This window comes from Nylanderia fulva, unplaced genomic scaffold (assembly GCF_048542155.1).
Source record: "Nylanderia fulva isolate GAGA-0341 unplaced genomic scaffold, ASM4854215v1 Scaffold11, whole genome shotgun sequence".
NCBI classification, from domain to species: domain Eukaryota; kingdom Metazoa; phylum Arthropoda; class Insecta; order Hymenoptera; family Formicidae; genus Nylanderia; species Nylanderia fulva.
Genome location: NW_028189302.1, coordinates 5,752,086 through 5,778,831, shown reverse-complemented (window position 1 = coordinate 5,778,831; position 26,746 = coordinate 5,752,086). Strand labels below are relative to the sequence as shown.

The following is a 26,746-nucleotide window of genomic DNA, read 5'->3' as shown; positions in this document are numbered from 1 at the left end:
GCGAGATTCTCTATTAAAACATTGTCTATTAAAAACATGCACGTTTGGCTTTTGCTAAGCAATTAAGATTGCAGTGAAACGTTCTTTATACGCTAGCAGCGTCGAGATCGCACGAGTCAATATATATTTTCGTTTCTCCTCGATTCTCTCTTTTTCGTTTCCAATGTCTCGTTTATTTCTTTTTCTCATTTTCCTCTTTTTTCCCATTTTCTATTTGTCATTTTGACCATTTATCACCCCAATTTCAATTATCATTTTATCCACGTTCCATTTACTTAGATTGACTCGTGCGACGAGACCAATCAGTCATAGGCTAGCCAATTCTTATAAATTTCTCTCATACTCTTTGTATCTGACTCGTTGTATATTTGCTTACTGCAGGCGACGGCTGTTTCTACATCGGGATGGGAGGTAAAAGCGCGAAACCCAAGATTCCCTCCTATGAGCCCTACCAGTGCTGTCCTGCCAAGCTCGCCCACAGCACCAAGGTCGCCAAGGTCACCAAAATCAGTCCGATTGCCAAGGACAAGCGCAAATTGCAAGGTACCGGCAGTACGGATAAGCCACAACTGCCGGCTCTGAAGCCGATAAACAAGCTCACGGTCAAGGACAGCAAAAAATTAGCGACGATATCGAAAGTCGACAGCGACGCGAAGGAATCCAAGTCCAAGGCCAAGAGAGGATTTTTTGGAAGCGGTAAATATATTACAATCAGCTATGTGAGAAAAAGTTAAATGGCTGCCCCCCACGTACGCGTGCTACGTCGATCCGCGATTCGACGTAACATAAAAAAAAATATATATATATATATTTTTATTTTATATATATATTCACCGAGGAAGATAAATTTGCATCAATACAAAAATCGTCTCATCAACTTGTTGTTTGGAACAAAATCCAGTGTGACAGAAACATACGAAATCATATAAATCATAAATTCAAAAAGCAAGAACTTTCAACGACAGCCGATTACGCCGCGCGTCTGCGGTGGGCAGCGATTTAACGAGAAACATCTTTTTAACGAAAAGATAGCGACCGATAAACATAGATGTTTAGCGTAATAAACAATGAGGGGAGAGGAGAAAAAAAACAGGGAACGAGTGGACTCGAAGAAAAATTTTCTAAATTCGAGCCACCTGCGCGAGAAGGTTCGTAGCGGAGATAAAACACCTGACTCTTCGTCTTCGTATCTCGGACGCAGGTACCTCGCGGATCTCGCGCGGTCCATGAAGAGCGTCAACGACGCGCAACTTCCGGATGAGCAAGACGATCGAAGACACGTGACGTCTACGCGGCTGGCACCGGCGCGGCGGCTGGATCCTTCGAATCCTCGAGTCGTCGGGATAACGAACACCGATTCGTTTGAACGCGCCGAACGATTCGTTAAAACTTATCGAATAATCAACGGCACGGCCGATCAATCGGAAAATGTAATTTATTATCGTGTAATGAGACTCAAATGCTTCGGCGACCGGGCTGAGGCTATATTTACGAATTATGCAAAATTGCTCCTCTTAATTGATGAGTTTGTAAATAATAAGTTGCGCGTAACTATCATTGAAATCTTGTAAAATAATCTTCGCCTCGGTGATACGATCGCTCGAGGGGAACAATTCGTGAATCTAGCTCCGTTTTAAACAAAAATTAAATAAGTTCCTTCTTCACAAGTGATAGATAGCTAGTTTCTCCCGAGGTTTGATCGATTGGAAACATCCGCTTTGAATTCAAAGTACTCGTGTCCCCTCGAACGAACATCATCGTTGAAGAAAGACCGAATGACAAGATTGTAGTTAGAATATGTAAAGGCGCAATGTAAAAAGCGTACGTGAGAATGATTTGTCTATCCTCTCACTGAGAGTTGGGTCGGGGTTGTGGGCTGTTACAGTTATAGCTGGAATTCCTTACCTCATGAAGGTCTAAACGACCGACACATCGGCGTCCGGATGCGCGAGATCGAGCTGTGAACGACGATTAGGGAATGAAGAGAGAGTACTACTCGTCTACTACAATTATCGTCAAACTGGTGATCGAATGAAGAAAAAAAAATGCGACGAAAAAGTGCGCGCGATGACGGAAGAAGCCACGAGCAACAATTAAACCGGACAAGAAACCAAAGAATATCGCCATTGAGCGAATCATGACTTCACGTTTCTTAAAGAAACAAAATGCCTCGTAGCCATTTAAAATCGTCTCTATCATCACCTATCATCGTCGTCAGTTACAATTATCGTCCATCATCGTATTCGTCCGCGAACTCATTAACGTTCTCGTTATTATAGTATCAGCGTTTTATCAGCATCATAATACAAAATGCCATCTTCATCGCTATAGTCAATGATATCGTCGCATCTTTCTTCTCGATGTGTTCATCCGTATGTTACGCGCAGAAGAATAAATATCTGCGAGATTCTCATGTAATAAGAATTCACAATTCTAATGTTCAGAAACATTCTACGATCGAAAAGGACATTAAAAAAAATTACAATATATATTAAGTATATATATATATATATATATATATATATATATATGACGTTAAAGATATTCGAGAAGAACAACATTTGATAAATGAGCAGTCCGGTATCTGTCGATAATCACGCAATAGACAGAATTATTCTCGCAACATTGCATTTCTTATATAGAGTTTTTGATCTTTAACATCCGATTATTGTCTAACGCTGAATTTTATCGGTTTTGTTTTACTCGTTAACCCGTTAACGTCACAAAGAGCGATACCACCTTCTGTTGCATTTCATCGGTAATATTTGTAAAGGGTAGAACTTTATAGTATAGACGGACAGAGAAAAAGAAAGGTGTATAAGTCATTGTTGTCGATGTTGAGATGATCATCATAGTGTTCTACCTAGATTTTACGGTACACGCTCTGACTATTAATTTAACATGAGGTTAATTTTTGTTTAACTAAATCTATTTTACTCTGAGGCTAATCTAACTTTTTCCTTCCTTATTTTCCTAAGACAAAAATCTTAAGAATGTGAAACAGAATTGAGGCTCAGAGTTAATTTGAAACTATAAATAAATCTCTTGTCTATAATTTATTAATGACAAGATTTCTTAATGATACGGAATTCTTATAGTGTTTTTACATCAATTTTTTTATTCTAAAGAGAAATCAGACTCGCCTAATTATTACAAATTTAATGATATATTTAATGATATTAAAATTGCTGGAATATTAAAATAAAAACTATTATCATCAATATCTATTTTAAAATTTTTAATTTCAGAATTTATAAGAATAATATATAAAAAACACATTACAACATTACAAATAAAAGTCTCTTATAAATTGCGAATATATATAATTGTATATATTGTTTCTCTTGAAAAAACGTTACTTTTTAGTCCCGACAGAAATATATTCTGCTTTCTCTTTATAATATTTTACGATTCTTTGCATCGAGGCTCACGTGAGTTTCTCTAGTTGCTTCCACTACTATTACTAATCGCTTTATTTAGCTTAAAAACCGACACGTAACTGCATAAAAACCGACACAAAATGTAAATGAAGAACTTTTCGACGATGCGCGATTAGATCGTGCGAAGAAACCACGTTATAGAGAGGTGTTTATTTATTTATTTATTTATTTATTAAACATTGAAATACCTCGTTACTTGTATTCACCGTTTTATCGCTCCGATAATTTGCGTAAGATACAAGTATATCGTCATTCTCAGAACTGTCAAATTACAAGTGAGATACACGTAATAATATGTTATATTCTGACGTATAGGAGCGAAAAATCGATCATTTTAGATACTTTAGAGAAATTCATCGCGTCACAAACGGATGAGGATTTTGCGATCAATGCAAAATTAATTTGTCACACTGTGTATCTGTGATCATAATTATCAGACGTCGTGAATTTATCGCACATGAACGTAGCGTGCGAGCCAATAAGTCCTCGTTATTCGCATAAGAACAGTATGTACGATAATAAAAGTCGATATTATACGATAACAATAAATACATTTCCTAATATCCTTTGTTAATATCATTTGCTTTGCCCACCATCTTTAATAATGGTACAGGCTCCATTATTTTATGTACGCTTACATGCAATCCCTGATGCAATAATGTTTTGTTGTAAATTTCAAATTCATTATAGAATATTCAAAGAAAAAAATTATAAACTCTCATATTTAAAAAAATTGCACACATAAAAGGATAATTATATTAACTATGATAGAATTTATAAAAAGCACTACTAAGCACTATTAAATATTTATACTGTATTCAACAAAATATGTCAACATTTTTAAAAATTTGACTACTTTTATTCGTATTCTTAAATAATTATATTTATTAATCTCTATTAAGCTATTATCAAAACAAGTTTATTTCTCATTTATTTTTTCATGTAATCTCTAAACAAGTTAAAATATTTGTTTCAGTGTCATTCAGCTTTTAAATCTTTTCTAAATAAAGATTTGCATCTAATTCATAAATAATAATTTTTAATAGATTAAGCATACGTAAAATTTTCTTTAATTTTATATGGTGATCATCGTATTAAGAGGGTAAGTTAATTGCAAAAGTCTTCACACATTTTAAATGATAAGACAATTTTATAGAAAATTAGGAAAAAGTGATAGGAATATATGAATAGCCATTCCAGAACAGCGTCAATTTTAATAAAATTATTGTTGTACCAGCATGTGTTGTTTTTTAGTAAAATAAATGAATGTAATAATAAACGTAGATATTTTTCAATATGTACTGAGCTAGAGTAATGTCTTTACAAAAATCTGTTTTCAAAGAAAATCTGTCTGTTATATTTTTGCATTCGTGTACAATTTGTCATTATCACTTCAAATACAAACTAGAATTCATTAAAAATGTTTGATATATTTTACTCCATTCAAAGAATAACACTGAAGTAATTCATAAAAAAAATCATAAAAATGCTCTGAAATAATAAAGTTATATATAAAGAATAAAAAGGAATAAAAGGTTTATAGAAACAGTTAAAATAAATCACGCTCAGCTCAGTTTATAATGAGAAATATTGAACTATTGGAACGCAAAAACGCGTATAATTTGGAAACAAAATCAGGTAAGACAAAGTTTTTATACAAACTATGTTTATTATTTTTCTGTGTGCTAAATTCATCCTAAAGCTATTTTAGAGCTTTGTCTACATTTTACATTTAAAATATCTATTTTGCATATATCTAAGTAATATATAAAATTTCAATTTTGAAAAAATTGTAAAAAATTCGATTATTTACTCAATGATTTGAAATTTATTCTTAATATTTCAAATAATGTCAAAGATCCTTTTTCGAAAAAATATTTTAAAATATTATAAGACTAATTGTAGATATCTCTTTCTCCTAAAGAATTATGAAGTTTTTAATAAAAACTTTTTTATTTTAACACTAATTTAACTCTAATCAAATAACTGATTAATAAGTAATCAATTGAGTTAATGTACAACATTTAGGTAATCTCCTTGATGAGACTGAAGTACTTGAATGGATGGTGAAACAAAAAACCGACGAGAGCATAGAAGAAATTGATCGTGAGACTTTCATCAAATACATCGAGATAAAAGAATTTCTCGCTGTTATATTCTGTAAGAAACAAGTCAATATATTTTGCACAAAAATAACAAAATAATTTTTTTCTTCTTGCATTTATCTCTTTGCTTTATTTTTTTAAATACTATAATTGCATATTCGGTCACTAAAAATAAATTTAATAGCTATTGAAAAAAAAAATAAAAGAACTTACATACAATCAAAATATTATACACATAGGAAATATTATGCTTGTTTGAAATTTTATATATTACAATATATAAAAAATGATTTAAAAATGCAGACAAAGAGGAGGATCCAGAAAGTCCTAGGGTGCTTAGACATATCGAGCTAATTGACGACGAGGCTGCGGAGTACGGAATAAAAATCGTGAGATTGAAGGATCGATTGATGGCAAAGAAATACGGTTTTCGAAATCCACCTGGTATCACTTACTTCCGCAAGGGTAAATATATTAATTACGACGGTGATATCGATGACGAGGAGGAGATCCTCGATTGGTTAACCAATCCGGAAAATATGGAACTCACCGATCACATAGAGCGTATCAACAAGAAAATGTTTCAAAAAGTTCGACAATCGACCGACTACCTGGCCGTATTTTTCTGTGAGTGTCAGTGTGATATAACAGCTCAACGCGCGCAATTAGCGTTTTCTTGCTATTCTTTTTTTTAATACATTGCGCGTATGTTTTAGACAGCAACGACTGCAAACAATGCGACCGAGTATTGGCGGAGATCGAACATATCGACGATGAAGCCGATGGAGCCGGTATTAAATTCGTCAAAATCGATGACAAACAATTATCCAAACATTATGGTGTTTTCGCATTACCAGCTATTCTATTCTTCAAAATGGGGTCAAAAGAACCAGTTATATACGCAGGTACAAGACCCAAATTTCTTATTAATTAGAAAGAGATATAAAAATAGACAAATTGAAAATATTTTTAAATATTTTTTCAACAGGTGATCTGTATGAGGAAGAGCAAATTTTGCAATGGTTATTAACGCAAAAAGACCCGTCGGGTGAGGTAATCGAGGCTCTGGAAGGCGAGGATCTTCTACATTTGATACGAGAATCGGATTCTTTAGCCGTATATTTCTGTAAGTTATAAAGTGAATAATTTTCACGGGATCGCGGGGGTCAATTGCCGAACAGTCTTTGGCGACATTCGACTTCGATCTATTTTTTATTCCTATTTTCATCGCGTTTCTTAACTGATACAATATATATATAATTACTATCTCGATGAACAAATCCATAGAATAGTGTTGCATTCTAAGTTCTTATATGTCTATATACATCATTTTTTTTCTCCCCCATCCCTTCCATATTCCCTAATCGTTGTATATCTTTAAATCAATCCTAATGTTACATAATTTCACGTAACTGAAAAAAGTGCTAACTATATTTAACAAACGAATGATCAGCCCGCTTATTTGACTTTCCTTCGTTCTATACGTTACTTCCCGCCGTCTAATTATTGCTCCGATGCCGTACACATTGTGTACTAATGCCGTAGGGAACAGAACGCTTTGCGACATGTGCCAATCAAAAGCGTACCGCAAGCAGATGCGCCACAAACAGGAGCACAAGACCGCGGAACATGGAGATGCGTCCGAGGACGTCGATGGTACAACAGATCAAAGCAAGAGAGAACAATTTAATAGGCCCCCGAGCTTTCTTGCCGTCTCTCTATCTTTCTCTATTTTCTCTCTCCCTTCTCTCTATGGTTTATAATCTATGTTCCAGATTAGTTCTTTCAATCACAGCCCAGATCACACAATCTCCCACAGAGTACAGACGGAGAAAAAGAAATTAGCTGTCGCAGAAAAATCGCCAATTATTATAATCATTTTGGATTGATATTGCAGAATCTGCATGTTAATATAAAATAGAAAAATTGCTGAATATGTAAATTGAAAAAAGCAAATTTGCTAAATTTAAAATATAAGATACACTGTGCCAGCAAACTTTTTCTCCGTGCTCGAGCATGTAATTTATTCATTAAGTTTGCGATATATGCAAACTTTGTTCAGAATTCGGAACAATTGTACGCATAGTATTATAGTGCATGCGCTTTTTCATAAGAGATTATGAAGGAATACCGATGATTAATGTATGGCAATTTTGTTATATATTTTCTATTCAGTATTACTATTTTCTATAAACTTATCATGATAATTAAAATATCAAAATAAACAAAATTTCACATTTTTACGTTTAAAAAAAATGTATGCACTTGAAATGGTTTCCTTTTAATCATCAGTGTTCTTTCGATTATTTTCATTTTATAACTAATAAAGAATTGGACGTAGAACCGTCATTTTTCAGGCCATATATTCATAGGACGCTTTCTCCAAGAAACAATGTATTTCTCTTTTTCTCTCTCTCTCTCTTTCTGTCTCTTTCTCCTTTTCTCTCTTTCTCTCTCTTTCTCTCTCTTTTTCCAATGTATTCTCTATGTACAACAATTACACAGTTACACAGGTGCACGTGCACGAGAGCAAAGCATGCAACATATGAGAACAGAACACGCAGCCAAGCAGTAGTGACCTACAGATCCCGATGAGCATGCAAAATTCTTTTTCGTTTATTATTAGTCTTATATCAATGATATGAAATGCTTTAATATCGCTGAGAGTTGAAACATCACACGTGTAATTTGTTGATCGATCGTCTGATCGTTGTTGTAATACTACTTATCCTTCATTATGTGTATACTTGCCTTGTATCTAGCAGATTTCTCCCTCGTATCGAGTAGACTACATTCGCATCAACGATATCGATGTGTGATCTTTTAGTATTTAGTGTTAAAAGTGCCTCTTTATATTGTTGAAGTAGACTATTCGAGATCGCGATTTTTCAATGAGAAAGGATTCAATAATAATAAAATCTCCCTTCAGATCCTGACGAATGTGCGCAATGCGTGGGAATACTTGAAGAATTGGAGAACATTGATGACGATTGCGACAGACACGGCATCACATTCGTAAAAACGCAAGTAAGTAAAATAAATAGATTAACGACTCATCTTTCTTACTTTATATTTATTTTAAATTAACAAATGAGGCAATAATTTGGCAAAAAATAAAAAGAATAGAAAGTGCATCTCGAAAATAAAAACTAATGCTAAAAATCTCTCCCATTCTCTCTCTCTCTTTCTTTTTATAGGATTTCAAGGTAGCCGAAGATTACGGGGTGACGGACTTTCCAGTATTAGTTTATTTTGAGAAACAAATGCCAAATGTGTTCGCAGGTCTGTAATTTGTATAATTACTTTTCCCAATCTATTTTATTAACGATTATCTATTTATATAGGTGATCTCGCTGTGGAAGAGGAAGTGTTACAATGGTTGATTACTCAAAGAACGGAAGATCGAATAGAACTGATCACAAGAGTTATGCTAGAAACATCCGTTGAGGAAACACAATATTTAGCGGTTTATTTCAGTAAGTTAATTATATTAATTATATTAAGTTAATTACTCTCAAAATGAATAAGAGCTCTGGCGATTATTTATATAATAAAATAAATGTAACATCAATGTCATAGCTAAACAAAACTGTCATATATGCGACGAAATTTTGGAGGGTTTGGAAAGGGTAGATGACGAGTGTGACGTATTTGGTATTCATATGGTGAAAATTCAAGATCCACAATTGGCGAAACGATATTCGATCAAAACGTTTCCGGCACTCGTCTATTTCCGAAATGGCAATCCTCTAATCTTCGAAGGTTCGGCCATCTATTATCTATATTTTAATAAAAATTCTAGTTATTTTATAACAAATATGAATATATAAAATTTTGAAATGTTACGTGCGCGTTAGGGGACCTTCAAAACGAAGAATCGGTCCTCGAGTGGCTGATCGACGATGACAATCGAGAACTAGCCGATGAAATAGAATCTGTCAACGAGAGAATGCTGGAGAGACTTCTCGATGAATCTCCCTTCTTAGCTGTTTTCTTTTGTAAGTTTTTAATCTCATTTTGTTCCTTACTAAGCGCGTATTCACTTTGAATTATACCTATACTTTTTTATTCTTTGCGGTTCAAAAAAATTTAGTAATTAATTAATAAAATAATTAATAAATTTAGTAATTAGTAATTAAAATTTAGACATTTTTATTACTTTGAAATATAAGTAACTGTATTTTATTCTATATTTTCTAGATGATGAAGATTGCCCTGAATGTGACGAAATCATGGAAGCGTTGGAGAAAATCGACGGCGAAGCTGATCTTTTTGGTATCGACTTCGTTAAGATCTCTAGCTCGGAAGCTGCCGAAAAATATGGCATTCTCAACGTTCCATCCCTCGTGTATTTCCGAAAGAAAACGCCACTCACATACGACGGTGATCTCATGCAAGAAGAAAAGATCCTGCAGTGGCTCACTTCTCAAGATGTATTTGAGATCAAAAATGAAATCGAGGAAGTTAACAAAAAAATGCTGGATAAATTATTGGATGAGAACGAGTTCCTTGCGGTCTTCTTTTGTGAGTAAACAAAAAAAATACAAGAACTATAAATTATAATGCCGGTGAATTTGATTATATATATCGTTTACCATTACGCCCAACATTTTCAGATGAACACGATAGTCAAGAAAGCGAGGATGTGGACAAGAAATTGGAGGAGATCGACGGCGAGATTGACAATCTGGACATTACATTTGTTAAAATGGCAGATCCCAGATACGCTAGGAAGTGGGGAGTTACCAAGCTACCTGCTCTCGTCTATTTTCGCAAACGATTCCCTAGTATTTACAGAGGTAAGAGATATCGTAGAAAAAATCTTTGATCAGAACAAAAATATTTGTAGTCGCATTTCAATGATGTTTCGATCAATTCTTATTTTCTAGGTGACCTGCACAATGATCTGGATGTTCTCGAGTGGCTCCGCAAGAACAGATACCGACAGCCGGAATTGAACATCTACATGTACATGCTGATCGCCATCACCATCCTCTTCCTCATGTACACCGGTTTCCTCCTGTCGTGTTTCCGCTCGGAACCGTCCGCGCCCGTCGCGCATCCTAAGCAAGCGTGAAAGAAAAAACGCGCTCGATACGGAAGTGTAAAAAAAAAGAAAAAGACAGGACTCGTGAACTCTTTTCGCGCTTGTGTGCTGCTCGATATTCTCGATACTTTGATTCCCGTATGATTACAGGTATGCGCGGATAGGTTCGTCCGGCACGAACGATTTATATATATATATGGCGCTCAAAGCGATATAAGAACGAATGGTAACGATGACCGCGTTGGAACGAGAACAATGAAGCGACCTGCCTTGTCGGACCGCTGTCAAATGTTGAATGAAAATATTGCGTGAAAGAGAGGGAGAGAATGCGTTTATTGAACCTTGTGAACGATTATTTTGAATGTAAGGATCGAAAGTAAATCGCACGCGTATATATATACGTGCGCGATTTTTAATTATCGAATTATGAAAAGCGAGTATTTACGAGATGAACCGTGAAAAATAACTTTTTGAAAATTAACATCGATACTATTATACATTCTTTGCCCCAGAGAATACACAAGGAGAGATTTAAAAAAAAAATATATATATATATTTTTAAATAAAAATATATATATATATATATAATGAATATTTAAATATATACACCCCAGCGAGAAATGATGGTCGAAACAATGTCGATTCGTTATCGAATCGATGTCAAATTGTTCAATACGACGTCGAATTGAAGTCGATTTGACGAACGATTTCTCGCTGGGATATTTAATTATTTAATTTATTATATATAATTATATTATATTAATATCATAGTAAATATTTAAATATATATATATTTAAAAAATATATTATATAATAAAAATATGATATACATATAATATTAAGGAAGTAAAACATATAATAATGTTTGTTCGCGCGAATATTTTTGGCCCCTATTTAATGCAACATTTTAACGCCAACCCTAGATTTTGGTATCATACAGAGAAATTCCGATATAAATATATTTAAATATCAATTAAATATCATCGCGATCTGTTCTTTTTTTCAATAAGGAATACCTAGGACCTCTGCCGAATATTAGAATATCATTAGAATAAGGTTACTGTCATCTCTATCATCATTATCTCATCATCTCATTAATATAATTATTATAATTATTACTTATTATCCATCTAAAAATTATTTTTAGATTGATACTAATTATTAATACTTTTATTACTGCTATTGCTATTATTACCATTATGATTATATCATAATTTTATCATTATAATTACTATTATTATTATTATGATATATAATTATTATATTATTGTTGTTAGTAAGTAGTAATGACTGGTATAGACATGACAGCGGTCTGCGATCGTTCAAACTTCTTTAGTTTATGTACGGTTATAGCTCTTATCAATGTGACCCTTCGCAATAATGAATTATCGTTAACTTGTAACGATTCGATGTAATTATATATATATATATATATATATATATATATATATATAATGACATAAAGAACTTATTTTTATACAGTCATTTAACGAAGGGAACTAATCGAAGGGAGTCATCGTTACTACAATGAATAAAAAAGAAACGCACCCTTGGACCAACTTCAAATCGTAAAAATGCCATTTTCATCTGCCAAGTGTAAATAGAATTATAACGCGTGAGCGTGAATAATGATGTATTATATGAAAAAGCGATTTTTCTCTTATATAGATCTTTTTTTTTTGTCCGCAGGATTAGATAGATAATGTAATATTATATATATGTGTTATGTATTATATTATATATAATTCTTTTGGATACTTTTCTCTCTCTGATTCTGCGATGTATTTATGGAAGTATTTCAAGAGAGCGTGTATAAAAAAGATATATATCTCTTTAAAAGCGCAATCCAATTTCCAAAATATACTTGGAATTGTTAAAAAAAAATCGCATTATTTGACTTTTTATTTAATATATAAAGGGGGCATCACAGATAAGCATCACATACAAAATAATATATTTCAACAATTAATACATAAAAAAAAATTTGTTAACATGACTAAACCTTTCAACTAAATTACTATTTTGTTAATTAACATATATATATATATATATATATTATTAGTATTTAACAATAATTAAGTCAAATGTATCTTTTGTTAGATTTAATATGTTATATTTATATTATATTTATGTTATATTTAATTAAAATATTTTTATATGTTTAATTGAAAAAATTATATTTAATTGAAAGGTTTAGTTAAGTTAACAAATTTTTATTTTCAGTGTAGATTAGTAATCAATCACTCACCGATGATGAAACATATATATCTAACCTGTCTTTCGTTGTTCCTTGCGGCTTCTCCACTGCTGCTTCTCCAGATAACACACACACGATTATTCGCGAAAAAAAGTACTTACTACTTAACACTCGCATTAATTATCACAATATAATGATCGCGCGACACTTCGCGACATTCCCGCACACAATACGCACTTTATTACGATGGAAATATAAATATTACGACCGCGCGAAACTGCACGCTCCGACCGAATGCTCCGATCCGAGACATTCGATAAATCATATCGAACGCAGCGAGAAGTCGATATAGTCGCGCGACTAACTTCGCGTCGCTGCTCCTAGATACACTATCCCGCAAATCTAACCTTGAACAGCAAACATATATATATTAATTTATTTTATATATATATATATATATATATATATATATAAGATATATTATTTTTAACCGTGTAAATAATAAGCAAAATGAATTTCATGTTTCTATAACCAGATGATCGAATAATTCTAATCAGAGAATTTTGGCTGAAAAAATTGCAATAAAAACATGCAAAGGAGTTACATAATTAAACTTGTTATTATAAGGATATATGTACTGCAATTGATAATATATATCGGAATATATATAATAAATTAATGTGTATATATATATATATATATATATATATATATATATACATTAATTTATTATATATATTTCGATATATATTTCGATATATAATATATAAATATATACATATGTTATATATATATATATATATATAACATATGTATATTTGTATATTATATATATATATATTAATAATGTATATATATATATATATACACATTATATATACATATATACATTAATTTATCGATAAATATATATGATCATATATATATTTTACATATTCCGATATATATTTATTATCAATTGCAGTACACAGCCATATAATAACAGGTTTAATTAGCTCTTTCGCAATGTTTTTATTGTAATTCTCCAGCCAAAATTCTCCGGTTAGAACCACATTCATCTGCGGTTATAGAAACGTGAAATTCACTTTGCTTATTATTTTAGCACAGTTAAAACTAATATATCTAGAAAACTAGACTATCTTTTCTTTATTATCATTCTTACCTACAATTATGTGTCGCGTGAGAGTCCTAAAGCGGGATAAATAATTGATTTCACGAAGATATATACGCGCGCGTTACCTGCCTCGAAGCTTCTTCTTCGTCTCTCCCGGATGTACGTCACAGAGACGCCGCAGTTTTGGCGGCACGCAGTTTCAGCGGAATCACGGATCATTTCTAGAAGGCCGATTGATTTGAATTTAGTACACACGACGCTCTCTGTTGGACTCGACGCGAACTATAATAATTAACTGAAAATCGCGCGTTGGACTCGGGCTCTCATTGGTCAACGGGCTAGAGAATTTATTCACTTATAAGTTTGTCATTCTTGTTGGGTGATCATGTGTTTCAGTTTTCTTTGACGTGAAGTTAACAGAGGTTAAAAATTTCTTTACCGCGTGGAAAGATGGCTGACGTGTAAGTAAACTCGGGAGCTCTGATAAAATCTGGCTGCATCAGCCGAAAATATGATTTTATAGTTCCGCAGACATTGTATTAGCAATTTATTATTATGCATGTATATTAGTGCATCTATATTTTTGCGTTAAAAAAAGGAAACAATACAAATTATCGACTTGAAATTTGTGGGTGGAGGGGCCTGGTCTCTCCAATATGATACATTATTATTATTACAGACGAAAACGCATTTGGTTTTTCATTGAGCAATAATTGATATTATATATTGTATTATCTATTATTATAAATATTTGTTACAATAAGCGATAGTTAAAATACTGTCACTAACTTTACTTTACAATCAACATTAAGTTGCGAGTACAAGTTTTATCAAACATTTAGGATTAACAAAGATGGCCTAAATATGATTAAATTTTTCTGCAGAAAAAAGGAAAGCGAGGTTCCACCCAAGAAATTGCCGGCAGTGCCGGAATCGGTGCTGAAGAAAAGAAAACGCCGTGAGACAGTCAAAGCTGCACGTCTCCAAATATCAATCAAGGTAATTATTACATTTTATTTACTAGATTTCGTCATTGTCATGCTAAAAAAAATTATTTTTCTCATAAAGTGGATGTAAAAGAAATAAACTTATTTTATATTACTCTGCTTGTTTTACAGCAACGTGCGGATCGCTACAAGAAGCGAAAACAAATTTTTAATAGAGCTGAAAAATATGTGAAGGAGTACAGAAGGAAGGAAAGAGATGAAATCAGATTGATTAGACAAGCAAAAAATCGTGGAAATTATTATATTCCTGGCGAAGCGCGTCTAGCATTTATTATCCGTATTCGAGGGTAAGTTGATACATTGTTGCTAACATTAAACAAATCTTTTTAAAGTCTTAAATTTTCTTTAACAATTATAATATATTTGCAATTCTTTTAGTGTGAATCAAGTTGCTCCAAAAGTACGGAAGGTATTACAACTCTTCCGTCTAAAACAGATCAACAATGGTGTCTTTGTGAAATTGAACAAAGCAACCATTAATATGTTACGTATTGTCGAACCTTACATTACATGGGGATATCCTAATTTGAAATCAGTTCGTGAATTAATCTACAAACGTGGATTTGCTAAGATAAATAAACAACGTATACCAATAACTAGCAACTCCATCATTGAAAAGAAACTTGGTTAGTAAAACTATTTTTCATATATTATATGCAAATAAATGATAAATATCAGTGAAAAATTAAAGTGCAATTAACATGCATGTTATATTTTGCACAATAATTGCATGTTATATTTTGCAAATAATTTGTTGACAAATCCATGGGAGTCTTGAGAATATATAAACATTCTCCCTTCCAGTTTGTCAAAAATTAAAGAAATAATTTTTGGGAAAAACTTGGCCATAATTTTTACAGTCAAGTGTGAAGACAGAAAATTATACAAAAATTTATAATTTTTTTGCTTTACTATTTATTAAATTCACTTTTTTTAAATTATATAAAACTTTGTTATTACATTAATATTAATAATCTGATAAGTTAATTTCTATCTTTTTTATTTTTACTTAGGTCGATCTAATATCATTTGTACTGAGGATTTGATTCATGAAATATTCACCGTTGGCCCAAAGTTCAGATATGCAAGCAATTTTCTGTGGCCCTTCAAGGTATGATTCATTAAAAATGTCAATATTTTGTATTACGACATTAGGCATGGTTATAGAATAATTTAATCTATCAACCTCCTAATAATGTCGAAAAGTAATACGAGTTTTTCTTGCTGATAAATGATATCTCAATATCACAAATCTAAGATGAACTCAAACATTTTCCTTAAATTATACAAGGTATATCGCATATCTAACAATTCAATTTTTAATTTTTTCTAGCTTAATACACCAAATGGTGGATGGCGTAAGAAGACCAACCATTATGTAGAAGGTGGTGACTTTGGAAACCGAGAAGATAAAATTAATGAACTTCTCAGACGTATGGTATAGATTTATAAAAATCTTCATAAATAAAGTTCTATAATCGGAAAATTATGTTTTATGTTTTACCTTAACTAATTATATCATCAATGCAACTAATTATATGTTTCTATTATATACTATGAACATACATGTTTTAATCAATTGAAATTAATGTTATAAGATTTGTGCATACTTTGTGACGTAAATTTTAAAAAAATTAAAGCAAAGTATCTTTTTAGAAAATCACATTAAGAGTAAAAATCCAAGATATTAAAGAAAATTTTTGACTTATATGTTTCAAGTATGCATCAACTTTATATATAATGAAATTCAATATTCTTCTTCATGTTTTTCATGTAAATAATTTCTTGAGAATGCATTCCATTTGACACTACAAAAGTTTCAAATCGTTTGAAGCGAAAAGCATTTATTTTGAAACATTACGCTATCAAACGATGGATAGCCAATCAAAATCTCGCTTGTTGCATTGCTTGTGACCATAGCCTAAAATGCTATGCAAATCTTATGCATGTGTGTGATGGTGTGATTTCGTATTATAACATATTTTTATCAGAATCAATTATAATATAGTAAGTAAAAAAATATTTGTGTGTAAGAGTAAATAATATAAAATAATATAATAATTAATATTAATAGTAAATCACACAAAGTACAGATGCATATAATCTTGTATGACACATTTAACCTATGCACATTTCATCGAAAAATCTAGAATCGCAAAATCTTAATGTTTAACAATAATTATCAAGTTATAGGAGTTATACAATTTTTTTTGTAAAATTAAATATGAACTCGCTTCGCAAATACTAAATATCCTTCCAATTGAATCAGTGGTGCACGATGTATTTTTAGAGTTGTAAATAAGAGGTTTGACTTCAATATCATACGTTCCACGTTCAAATCCCCTGAAATCTTTTTTTTATTTGATAGCATTTCTTTATATTTTTTATACATTAAAATGTTATAAAATCTGATAATTTGAAAATATATTAAACATTAAAAAATAATTAATTTTATACTGGTACATATAATCTAAAATAGACTATAGATAAAATGTTAATATTTTTTTTAGCTAATAAAGTGCATCAGAACAAAAGTTAAATTTTTATAAGTGACAACTGGCTTAATTTTCATTTATATTCTGCAAAAGAATTTGTAAATATGAATAAGAAAAAGGTTATATCTGATATGTCGCATGAAAATAAGTGTTCATCTATGCATAAACCAGATAAACCCGCATCTAAGAATAATATAAAAATGCCTATTAATGTAGCTAATGGTAAGAATTTTTTTATTACTTTTTAAAATATTATAATTATACTATTTTAAATTTGCCATTAATACTTATTTTATTTCTTTAATTTAAGCTTCTACTTCAAGTAAAAACGTTTTATTATCAGAAATGAAGAGAAAATATGACAAAACATTGGCACACAAAAATTATCCTGATATTAAAAATGAAAAAGAAATAAATAAAAATACCACGAATGGTTTAAATATACATGATGACAATTACAAAAATATATCAATTTCTACTCAAGATAATTCAAAAAATTCTATAAATATAAATGCAAATCAATGTAACAAAGTGGAACAAGAATTTAATATGATGAAAAATACAATAAGAAATAATGAAGGAAAGGTAAAATTAAATATCACGGACAAAGTGCTTATATCTAACAAATTAATTATTCCACAAAATGCAGAATATAAAACTGAATTAATGCCTGTGTGTCTTAATAGCAACATTCAAACATTCAATGAAGTAATTACAACACCAGCTAAATCAACAAAATCACTGCCTTCTAATTTAGATGCTTGCATCAAAGATAACATGGAAGGATCAAAATTAGTTAAAGTTAAAAATAACTTGTCAACTTCAGTACAATTATCTAGAAAAAGAACACAATCAATATTAGATGCAGATAATAATCCATTAAAAGAAGAATGTAAAGGAAATAAATTTTTAACAATTAAACAAATTCCATCTCAAGCATTCCATGATGATGAAACAAGTTTGCAAAAATTAAATGAAAAAAATGATTCACAAAATACATTTAATGCAATACATCAAGAATGTAAAACAAGTGAGATAAATGGGAAGCATGAAAAACAAATCCAGTCATCTGTACCTGTAGTATTAAATGTCAAAAGGAAAAGGGGTAGACCCAAAAAAATACAAAATAATTTGATAGACCAAAATACACCAAAGACATCAAAAGATGAATTGCAAGATATTTCCAATGTCATTACAGAACCTATGACACGTAGTAAAAGATCTAATAAAATTAGTGTTACTACCAATGTAAGTGATTTAAGCGATGATGAAAGCGATACTACTCATGTGGAAGATAAACTTCTTGTCAAGAAACGTGGTCGTCCAGTTGGCAGAGGACGAGGTCGAGGACGTGGTAGGGGTCGTGGTAGAGGAATAACACATAATTCTTTAGATTCAGAATATGTTCCTAAAACGATGAGAAGAGATGCTTCTCAATCAAAAAAACTGAAGAATAATTTAGATTTAGATGAAATGAATACAACAACAGATAGTGTTATAAATATCGAAAATGCTACAAATTCAGATTTTTCAACTACTGAAAAGAAAGTAAGTTATAATATATTTTAGAAATTTGCATTACCGACTAAGTAATATATATAATTTAATTGAAACTTTCACTTTTTTTTTTTACAGATACAATTAATAACTTGCGCTAAATGTAAAGAAGAAGTACCAAAAAAACAATGGTCTTCACATAATTTGCATCGACATAATAACATGGCTTGGCAAGAAAATGAGGAACCATTGGTAATAATATTTTTAATTATATTATAAAATTTTTTTATATTGCTGATAAAATTTTATATGAAAACCGAGTTTGTTCACAGGACTTTGAAAATGACATAAAATTATTAAAAAAAGTATTGACTCGTGCTCTTAAACTAAAAAAGAAATATTTAACTTGTGAAAAATGTGAAACTACAAAACGGAGTGTCAATGGTTTTGTATCACATATGCAATTTTGTGGAAAATCAGAAGATGTAAGTATAAAATACATACATATATATATAATGTATTTTATCGTTAATATTATATTTTTCTTTATACTTCCTTATTTTTTGTTATTATAGGAAAGGCAAGCATTAATGATGACATGTCCTATTTGTAAATCCGTTATGATGCCTTCTTCCATGGAAATGCATGAACGTTATCATAGACAATTAGAAGAAGATAAAGATAAAGAAACATTAGTTATACTAACAGAGCGTAAAAAACGGAAAGCAGCAGAGAAGTAGATATATTTTTAATAAAAATTTTATATTAATATTATACTTGTAATATATAGATATATTATACAATTTTCTATAATTACAGAGCAGCACCAAAAATAATTGAGTCCATGAAAGAGCAAGATGCATGCTCAGCAAAGAAAGCAAAACTTGATTCTTCTATACTTGTACGTTAAAAGTTTCATTCATTATGTTTATAAATTCATATCAATTTAAATAATATAAGTAATAAGTGATAAATTCTTTGGCTAATTTGAGGCAGATCATTTTTTGCATAATTAAAGAGTTAATAAAATTTAGAAAGCAACAAGAATTCCAACAAATTATATTTTACAAGAGAAATAGAACAAAAAATCATATTGTTTAGTTAATTTAAATAGACTAATATAATCTTAATAATTTATAAGACTTAGTTATAAAAATTATATACAATCTATAAAATTGAAAAGATACAAATAAATGATAAGTTTCTATGTAAGAAAGAATTGAAACCTTAAATTAGTCAAGGAATTAAATAATAGTGTTAAAAATAGAACTACATGTATATATATATACATTTATCAATTTATAGAACAAAATACAAATGCCAGAACTTAAAAAGAAAATACCAGGGATTTGGAAAAGTATATGGAAGAAAGAAATAGCTTCCCAAGGTATTGCATCTTGTAGACAAGTAGGATGTACTTATACATGCTCTTCTTACGAAAGCATATGCGAACATTATTCGCAATGTAATTTCACTCCACAAGAGGTACAATTTATTTTACAATTTTTCGAACATTTTAAAGATTAAGTATATAAATAAAAAGTGCCTTTCTTTTCCAGAATTTTATATGTAAACTTTGCAAGTTTTCTGCAGATTCTAAAAATAAAATCATAGATCATATAACAAAAACTCATTCAGACAATGAGGATTTAGACAAGGATTTAGAAAATTCTGATTTTGAAAAAGATGAAGAAGATAATTCGTCGGAAGAAGATATCGAATATGATAAAAAGCATAAACGTTCATCAAAACAAACACAAATGACTGCTGATGGCACAAGTAAGTTGGACAAACAAACCATATTATCCCAATAACGATTTCAATCGAATATATTAGTATAGTTCAAAAACGATCCTAAACTACATTTATAATTTGCTATAAGACTTATAGCACTTATAAGACTTATAAGACTAATATAAAAGATTATTAATTAAAATATTTTGAATAATATATATTATTTACACAATTTTAGGAATGTATAATAAAATGGCTTTCTTAGACAAAGAAATAGTACAACGTTCACAATCAACTAAACCTTTCATACCAACTTTACGTTGGACTCTAGAATTGTAAGTGCTTGCAAATATACAAATGTTATTAAAATTTGAATTTGATTTTAACTTAAGTATTAGTACTAAGTACATAAACTATTTTTCAATTTGCAAATTAATATTAACCTAAAGCTAATACTTCATTTAAAAATCTTATTAATAATTTCTTGTTACTTGTAACAGTGAACTGAAGAATTATGAGCTTATGTTATTCGAAGACGATATGCCAAATGCTTTTACGTTATTGGAAAATAATAATGCCGCAGAGTATCTTCCAAAACTAACAATTTCAATGGCCATCAAACATGTGAAGGTCAATTCAGCAAAATTTGTAGAAAATTCTAATGATGAAGAGTGGAAGCGTTTAAATAGATTTGAAAGCGATATTTATGAAGGTATGTAATGAGAATGTCTTGAGATTTTACTACATACAAATTAGAGTTTATGATGTATTGTGATTTATGCATAATGTTGCTTTAGGTGTACCGACATTTTTTGTTGGTGGTCCTGTATGGGCATCAGCATGGTTACCTATTCCATCACCAATATACATCAAAAACCCGACACAATATATTGCAATTAGCACACATCCTACTATGAAAGACGAGTATACTATAGGAAATAAATATTCTGGACCAAATATTATACAAATATGGAACATTGGAAGTTTAAATCATAAGTAAGTCTAAAAGCATCATATTGCATACAGTGAATTAATTAAAAAGAGGATTTAATTGGAACTATTACTTAGTAATTTTCATACAGAATTATATATATTTACACGATTTATAACATTATTGAAATCGTATCTTATATATTCTCTTTTTTCAGCATCGATAGTACAAATGAACCACCTGTTTTAGCCTATGCAATTGCACATAATAATGGCACGATTTGGTGCTTGGAATGGTGTCCATCGGGATGCTATCAGGATGTTGATCTCGGCAATTATAAAGCGGAAGAGAATAAGCTTAGACGAATGGGATTACTTGCGGCTGCATGCTCGGATGGATGCGTAAATATTTATTCATTACCATTTGCCGATGAACTTAAATTTGAAAAATCAGAATGCAATTCGTGAGTCGTATTACGATTTTATATCATAATTTTGTATTGCTGTTAACTCGTTATTTATAATATTTTTATTACGATTTATACAAAGGTTGCCGATTTACAAGACCGACCCAGTAATAACACTAGTCGTGAATCAATTGTTATACGATAATAACAAACAAGATTGGCAATGCACTAAGATATCATGGACAAAGGAACATGGACATAAGTAAGATGTCTCTGATTTAAATCAATCTTCTTAAGATTTGCATATTGTAATCTGTAAAAATAACGCAAACATCTTTTAGTATCATTGCAGCAGGTTTCACCAATGGTTATATCGCATTATGGGATCTCACAACCACCTCTCCTATGTTACTCAAAGTTCGAAAGAATACAAAATTTATAAATGCATTCAAACATTTCTTTGCTCATCACAACACAGTTACCAGTAAGTACTAAATTACTTGAGCCATGTAAGTAAGAAAGTTGAAGCGTGTAAAATTTACTGAATTATTATTTTTTACTCTGCATAGTGGTTGCATTAGTTCCATATGGCAACAATAGATTTCTGGCTTCTGGCAGTACAGATAAATCGTATAAATTTTGGGATTTGGAAGAAACAAGTGTACCACGACATTGCACCAGAAAGGGTATAATACTGGACGGTGCATGGATGACGCACTGGCCATGTTCGATTTTGAGCTTTGACGATGCACTTGGGTAAATTTATTTTATATACAAGAATTAATCAGATTTTTATCTTGGAAAAAGTTAATAAGTTTAAATTTAAAAATAACTAATTTAAATTTTAAAAATTAAGTCATTTTAAAATTACTAAGTTAAGTTAAAAATTATTAGTTTTTTTATTTAACTTTTAACTAATTAAGTAACTACTATCCCAGCTTGATATTAATTAATAAAGATAATATATGTATACTAGTAATAATCATAATTTTGCAATAATTACTTCTAAGTATTTTTATAGATATCAATATACACATTCTTGTATAATACCATTGAGAGAATACGGATATAAATACTGCCCGTTTTTACCAACTAATTCACCGACTTACGTAAGAACTATCTTTACTATCTGTCTTTCGAATGTAATGGATTATTTTAAAATCTGAATAACATATTTTAATTTTTAGAGCATCACTGTTTCTGATTATGGTAACAGTGTCGCACATGGTACCTTAACAGGAGAAGTAATAACCATCTTTCCTCATCAATTATTACATACAGAAAGAACATTGGGTAAGAAGAGACAGGTAGGCAGTTATTTCTCCTTATATTCATAATTCTTTTTATTATAGTTTATGATAATATATAAGTTTTTTATATGATAATTTTGTTTCAGTTAAATTCTTTCATAAAAACAGTAGATTTCTTAGAAGAACGTCAAAACACAAGCAGCAATAAAAATAAAAATGACAAAAAGAAGTCTAAGGATTATCATTACATGCCAGAAACTTATGATGAGTGTAAAGATCGCTTTGGCATCATTTTTCATGATCAACTAACAGTGAGTAATTATTTATAAAATCTAGAAGCACAATCAATTGTTTAAATAATATTAACTGATCTTTGTTGTTTTATTAATTATACACAGAAACTGAAGGAAATAATCACTAGAGATAGACGGCACTCTACTCTATATAATAACATGCTGACATCCATTCCTATTGAACAATATCCATTTACTTCTGCAAATAAGGTAATTAATAATAATTGTTCTATTTTTTTTTTACAAAATTAAAGGTACAAAAAATATTTATCAAATTATTTATCAATTTATACATTTGTACAATTTATACAATTGTAAATTTTTATTACGTTGTTTTATGTCGTTTTCTATAATATTGAAATGAGCATAATTTGGAACAAAGCATTGATAAGAAAACGAAATATATTTTTAGGTGACTTGGAATCCAAATGCATGGAGTTATCTATGGCTGATGGTGGGTTATCAAAATGGTTTAATGAGATTATTAAATTTTACATTTATGTCCACACCTCGCGAATTTGATTCTTTACTATCGTCGCATGTGAAATCCATACTTGATAAAAGAAATACTTCTACTCAATGACTATAAAGTTGCTTTTGATAGAAAGTGGACAAGTATGAACAAAATATAGAATTTTTTTTATTACGCATTTATTTGAATATTATGAAATTGCTTAACATCGATCTATAAGTTTTACATAATTATTATATAGTAATAATAAATGATACATAATCTTAAACGGGAAACACTGTTTAATTTCTCAAAAATGCGAGTTTGATTTTCGGAAATGTCAACACGATATCAAATACACATATACATTCGAGATAACAATATTTATATATAAATACGTACACTAAAGCGATATATCGTAAATATTTTTTAGTTTTGTAATTTTAGGTTTTAAATTATCATTCTCTTGTGTGCGCATATCGCTTTATTTATTTCCACATACACTTGCATGACACAATGAAAGAAAATTTAAACTCGCCATAATTCGTTGATCACCTCAAAAGCATGAAAATTAATAAATTCGATTGGCAAACTATAATTGCGCGAATAACAAAATTGAATTACGCGCCATTTACGTCATGAGATCACATGACATTGCTATGCGTTATGAGATCACGTGACACTGCGCCATGCGTCATGAGATCACGTGACAGATTCCGAGGCGCCATCTTAAAATTCGTCGCATTTGCATTTGTGTAATTCAAACACATCGAATAGCGCGTGCAGGCGCGTACGTATTTATTTCTTAAAATTCCGCAAAGTCCAAGATCTCAAGTCACGCAACAGCATTTGAATGACGAGAAAAATATTTATTCGAAGAAAAAGAGATTGATTTGAAGAGGAAAAAAAATTATTGTCAAGTCATCAACGTGGACGATTCGGACATCAAAAAGATATACATATGTGTTGACAATAAGAATCTTTTTGACACAAAAATACCTCCTAAAGTGTCAATAAAACTTCGGTAAATTAATCTTAGTACAAATATTTGAAGTACATTTCTAATATATGATTTACATTTGAAGCGCGCATTTATAAAAAAATTTTCTTCACTTTTCAAGGAAGCATAAAATCGTCGCCCCTGAAGTATCATGACGTAACGAAGAGGCGTAGTAAAAAAAAAAAAAAAAAAAAAAAACGCTGGCTAACTGATGGGAGAGACGCAGAGTCGCTGAGAATCGCTATCGCTGGCAAGCTGCTCCTATCACAGTCTCTCGAATCGGAAACTGATAACACCAGACCGGAAGTACTTGCAAATTTGTACCGAACAGCGCCAATCAGACGATCCTTGTTACGACAGCGGTAAGGTCCGAAATTTTATCTGTTTTTAAAAAATTCTTATTCTTGTAATAATATTCAAGTAGAGAATGAATTTTCTAATATAGTTTGCGTTGTATATATTTTATTGTGTATTAGACACACGCTTAATTTTAAAGTGTCGACGAAAACTTTATACTTCAATAAATGATATGCGTCTTTAGAATTATAAATTTTGAAAAAATGTATATACTTTACTTTTATTTATTTTTATTTTACACGAAAAAGTTATAAAACTTTTCCAAAACTTGCCTAGATGAAGTATTTATAATTTAAATATAAATTATATATATAATGTATCATATATATATTATATTATATTATGATTTTAAAGAAAACGTATGATTTTGACAAATCTCTTTAAAATTTCATCAAAATTAAATTAAAGTTGAGAAATCAGTGTACATATTCGTCTGATTTCTAGATGTACATTTGCGCACGATTTTAATTATCGAAACAGGAAATTAATTTTACATATTTGAAATGATTATTTTTCTATTGATATAGAAAATATGGGTTTCAATCCTATGAAATGGAAAACAAGAACCATCGTGCATGGTATTTTAGGTGTTTTGCTTTTTTATATACTATTTGTTTATAAGAAGAAACATCAAGTGATGTTCGAGGGCATCGTAAATAATTCAAATCCTAAGCACGTGTGGGAATTCATGGCCGATTTTAGCAACATGAAAAAATTAAATCCAACAATGTGAGTATAGAAATAATAAGATTTAAAAATAGGAATATTATTTATTATGTTTGTTAAAAAGAAATTAATATAAATATATATATATATATATATATATATATATATATACACATATATTTTAATATATACTTTTTTGTTGAAATATAGTTACATTTTTTAATTTACAAAATTAAAAATATTTTTTTATATATATCTTTTTCTTGCATATATTCTTGATTTTTTTCTCTATTCATCATCCGTTTAAATTAATGTTGCAGAGAGGATTTTAATATAATCGCAGAAAGCGGAAATTACGATCATTGGAAATATTCCGTACAGTACACGGAACATTTAAGTCATTTGCCGATGATCCGGAACGTAGCACACGGACACTACGCCGTCAAACCGGATGACAATGGCTACGTCATCAGTTCTAAACATCAGACTTGCTTCCTCTTCAATTTCAGCTGTTGTAAGTGGATACTACTAATTATTCCATTAGTTTTATCCTACATAAATCGATGAGAGAGCTACACATACATATAAAATAATTTTTTAACGAATAATATATTTAAAAAAGTCTAGAAACGACATTTATTTATTTCTAAATATGTATATGTATAAATATTTTATAGAAACAGAGTTTTAAATAACTAATCTTTGAACATTTCGTCTTTATCTTCAATTAAATCTTAGCTCTGTGATGTTTTTGTG

The 26,746-nt window shown here is 30.4% G+C and overlaps 4 protein-coding genes and 1 long non-coding RNA gene across 18 annotated transcripts in view; 4 read left to right on the top strand and 1 right to left on the bottom strand.

The window, feature by feature from the left end:
- hlk (hulk) overlaps positions 1-12,481 on the top strand; it is a 34,716-nt gene extending 22,235 nt beyond the window's left edge. For 2 of the 6 annotated variants that reach the window (XM_029319321.2, XM_029319319.2), the window contains 13 exons: positions 5,469-5,600; positions 5,849-6,172; positions 6,262-6,450; positions 6,534-6,671; positions 7,091-7,216; positions 8,475-8,572; positions 8,743-8,827; positions 8,890-9,021; positions 9,125-9,307; positions 9,403-9,543; positions 9,746-10,069; positions 10,162-10,344; positions 10,435-12,481. In XM_029319321.2, coding sequence (XP_029175154.1) covers positions 5,469-5,600; positions 5,849-6,172; positions 6,262-6,450; positions 6,534-6,671; positions 7,091-7,216; positions 8,475-8,572; positions 8,743-8,827; positions 8,890-9,021; positions 9,125-9,307; positions 9,403-9,543; positions 9,746-10,069; positions 10,162-10,344; positions 10,435-10,622 — 2,243 coding nt within the window. In that variant the 3' untranslated portion in view covers positions 10,623-12,481. Of the gene's footprint in view, positions 1-381; positions 697-1,885; positions 4,004-5,468; positions 5,601-5,848; positions 6,173-6,261; positions 6,451-6,533; positions 6,672-7,090; positions 7,217-8,474; positions 8,573-8,742; positions 8,828-8,889; positions 9,022-9,124; positions 9,308-9,402; positions 9,544-9,745; positions 10,070-10,161; positions 10,345-10,434 lie in introns of those variants that run through there. The other 4 variants (XM_085487707.1, XM_085487704.1, XM_029319320.2 and 1 more) reach the window with 3 other exon arrangements.
- LOC114943670 (uncharacterized) overlaps positions 1-14,090 on the bottom strand; it is a 64,479-nt gene extending 50,389 nt beyond the window's left edge. The window contains exons 1-2 of the long non-coding RNA XR_003822065.2: positions 13,952-14,090; positions 12,866-13,196 (exon numbers count right to left, since the gene is read on the bottom strand). This is a non-coding gene — a long non-coding RNA (uncharacterized LOC114943670). The remainder of the gene's footprint in view (positions 1-12,865; positions 13,197-13,951) is intronic.
- A 192-nt stretch (positions 14,091-14,282) lies between these two features.
- RpL7 (ribosomal protein L7) lies at positions 14,283-16,396 on the top strand. The gene is made up of 6 exons (XM_085487746.1): positions 14,283-14,364; positions 14,788-14,902; positions 15,022-15,197; positions 15,289-15,536; positions 15,924-16,021; positions 16,244-16,396. Exons 1-6 carry the CDS (start codon positions 14,354-14,356, stop codon positions 16,352-16,354), a joined length of 759 nt encoding a protein of 252 aa, XP_085343872.1. The 5' UTR covers positions 14,283-14,353; the 3' UTR covers positions 16,355-16,396.
- A 431-nt stretch (positions 16,397-16,827) lies between these two features.
- LOC114943660 (uncharacterized) lies at positions 16,828-25,329 on the top strand. 6 transcript variants are annotated; one of them, XM_085487599.1, is made up of 22 exons: positions 16,852-16,917; positions 17,421-17,627; positions 17,716-18,953; positions 19,041-19,154; positions 19,235-19,387; positions 19,478-19,638; positions 19,722-19,803; positions 20,208-20,387; positions 20,462-20,681; positions 20,875-20,971; positions 21,137-21,348; positions 21,434-21,632; positions 21,785-22,030; positions 22,116-22,235; positions 22,315-22,457; positions 22,543-22,729; positions 22,995-23,082; positions 23,161-23,280; positions 23,370-23,534; positions 23,622-23,726; positions 23,929-24,991; positions 25,089-25,329. In XM_085487599.1, the coding sequence occupies exons 2-21, from the start codon at positions 17,510-17,512 to the stop codon at positions 24,097-24,099; spliced, it is 4,119 nt and encodes a 1,372-aa protein (XP_085343725.1). In that variant the 5' UTR covers positions 16,852-16,917; positions 17,421-17,509; the 3' UTR covers positions 24,100-24,991; positions 25,089-25,329. The 6 variants fall into 6 exon arrangements, with proteins under 6 accessions (XP_085343739.1, XP_085343725.1, XP_085343730.1 ...); XM_085487601.1 differs by lacking the exon at positions 16,852-16,917 and adding an exon at positions 16,959-17,215; XM_085487613.1 differs by lacking the exon at positions 17,421-17,627 and having other exon boundaries at positions 16,828-16,917; positions 18,092-18,953.
- The window catches only part of LOC114943668 (uncharacterized), a 2,222-nt gene continuing 744 nt past the window's right edge, over positions 25,269-26,746 (top strand). For 3 of the 4 annotated variants that reach the window (XM_085487686.1, XM_029319339.2, XM_085487672.1), the window contains exons 1-3: positions 25,270-25,329; positions 25,852-26,053; positions 26,311-26,504. In XM_085487686.1, the coding sequence (XP_085343812.1) occupies positions 25,857-26,053; positions 26,311-26,504 (391 nt within the window). In that variant the 5' untranslated portion in view covers positions 25,270-25,329; positions 25,852-25,856. Of the gene's footprint in view, positions 25,335-25,851; positions 26,054-26,310; positions 26,505-26,746 lie in introns of all 4 variants that reach the window. The other variant, XM_085487677.1, reaches the window with a different exon arrangement.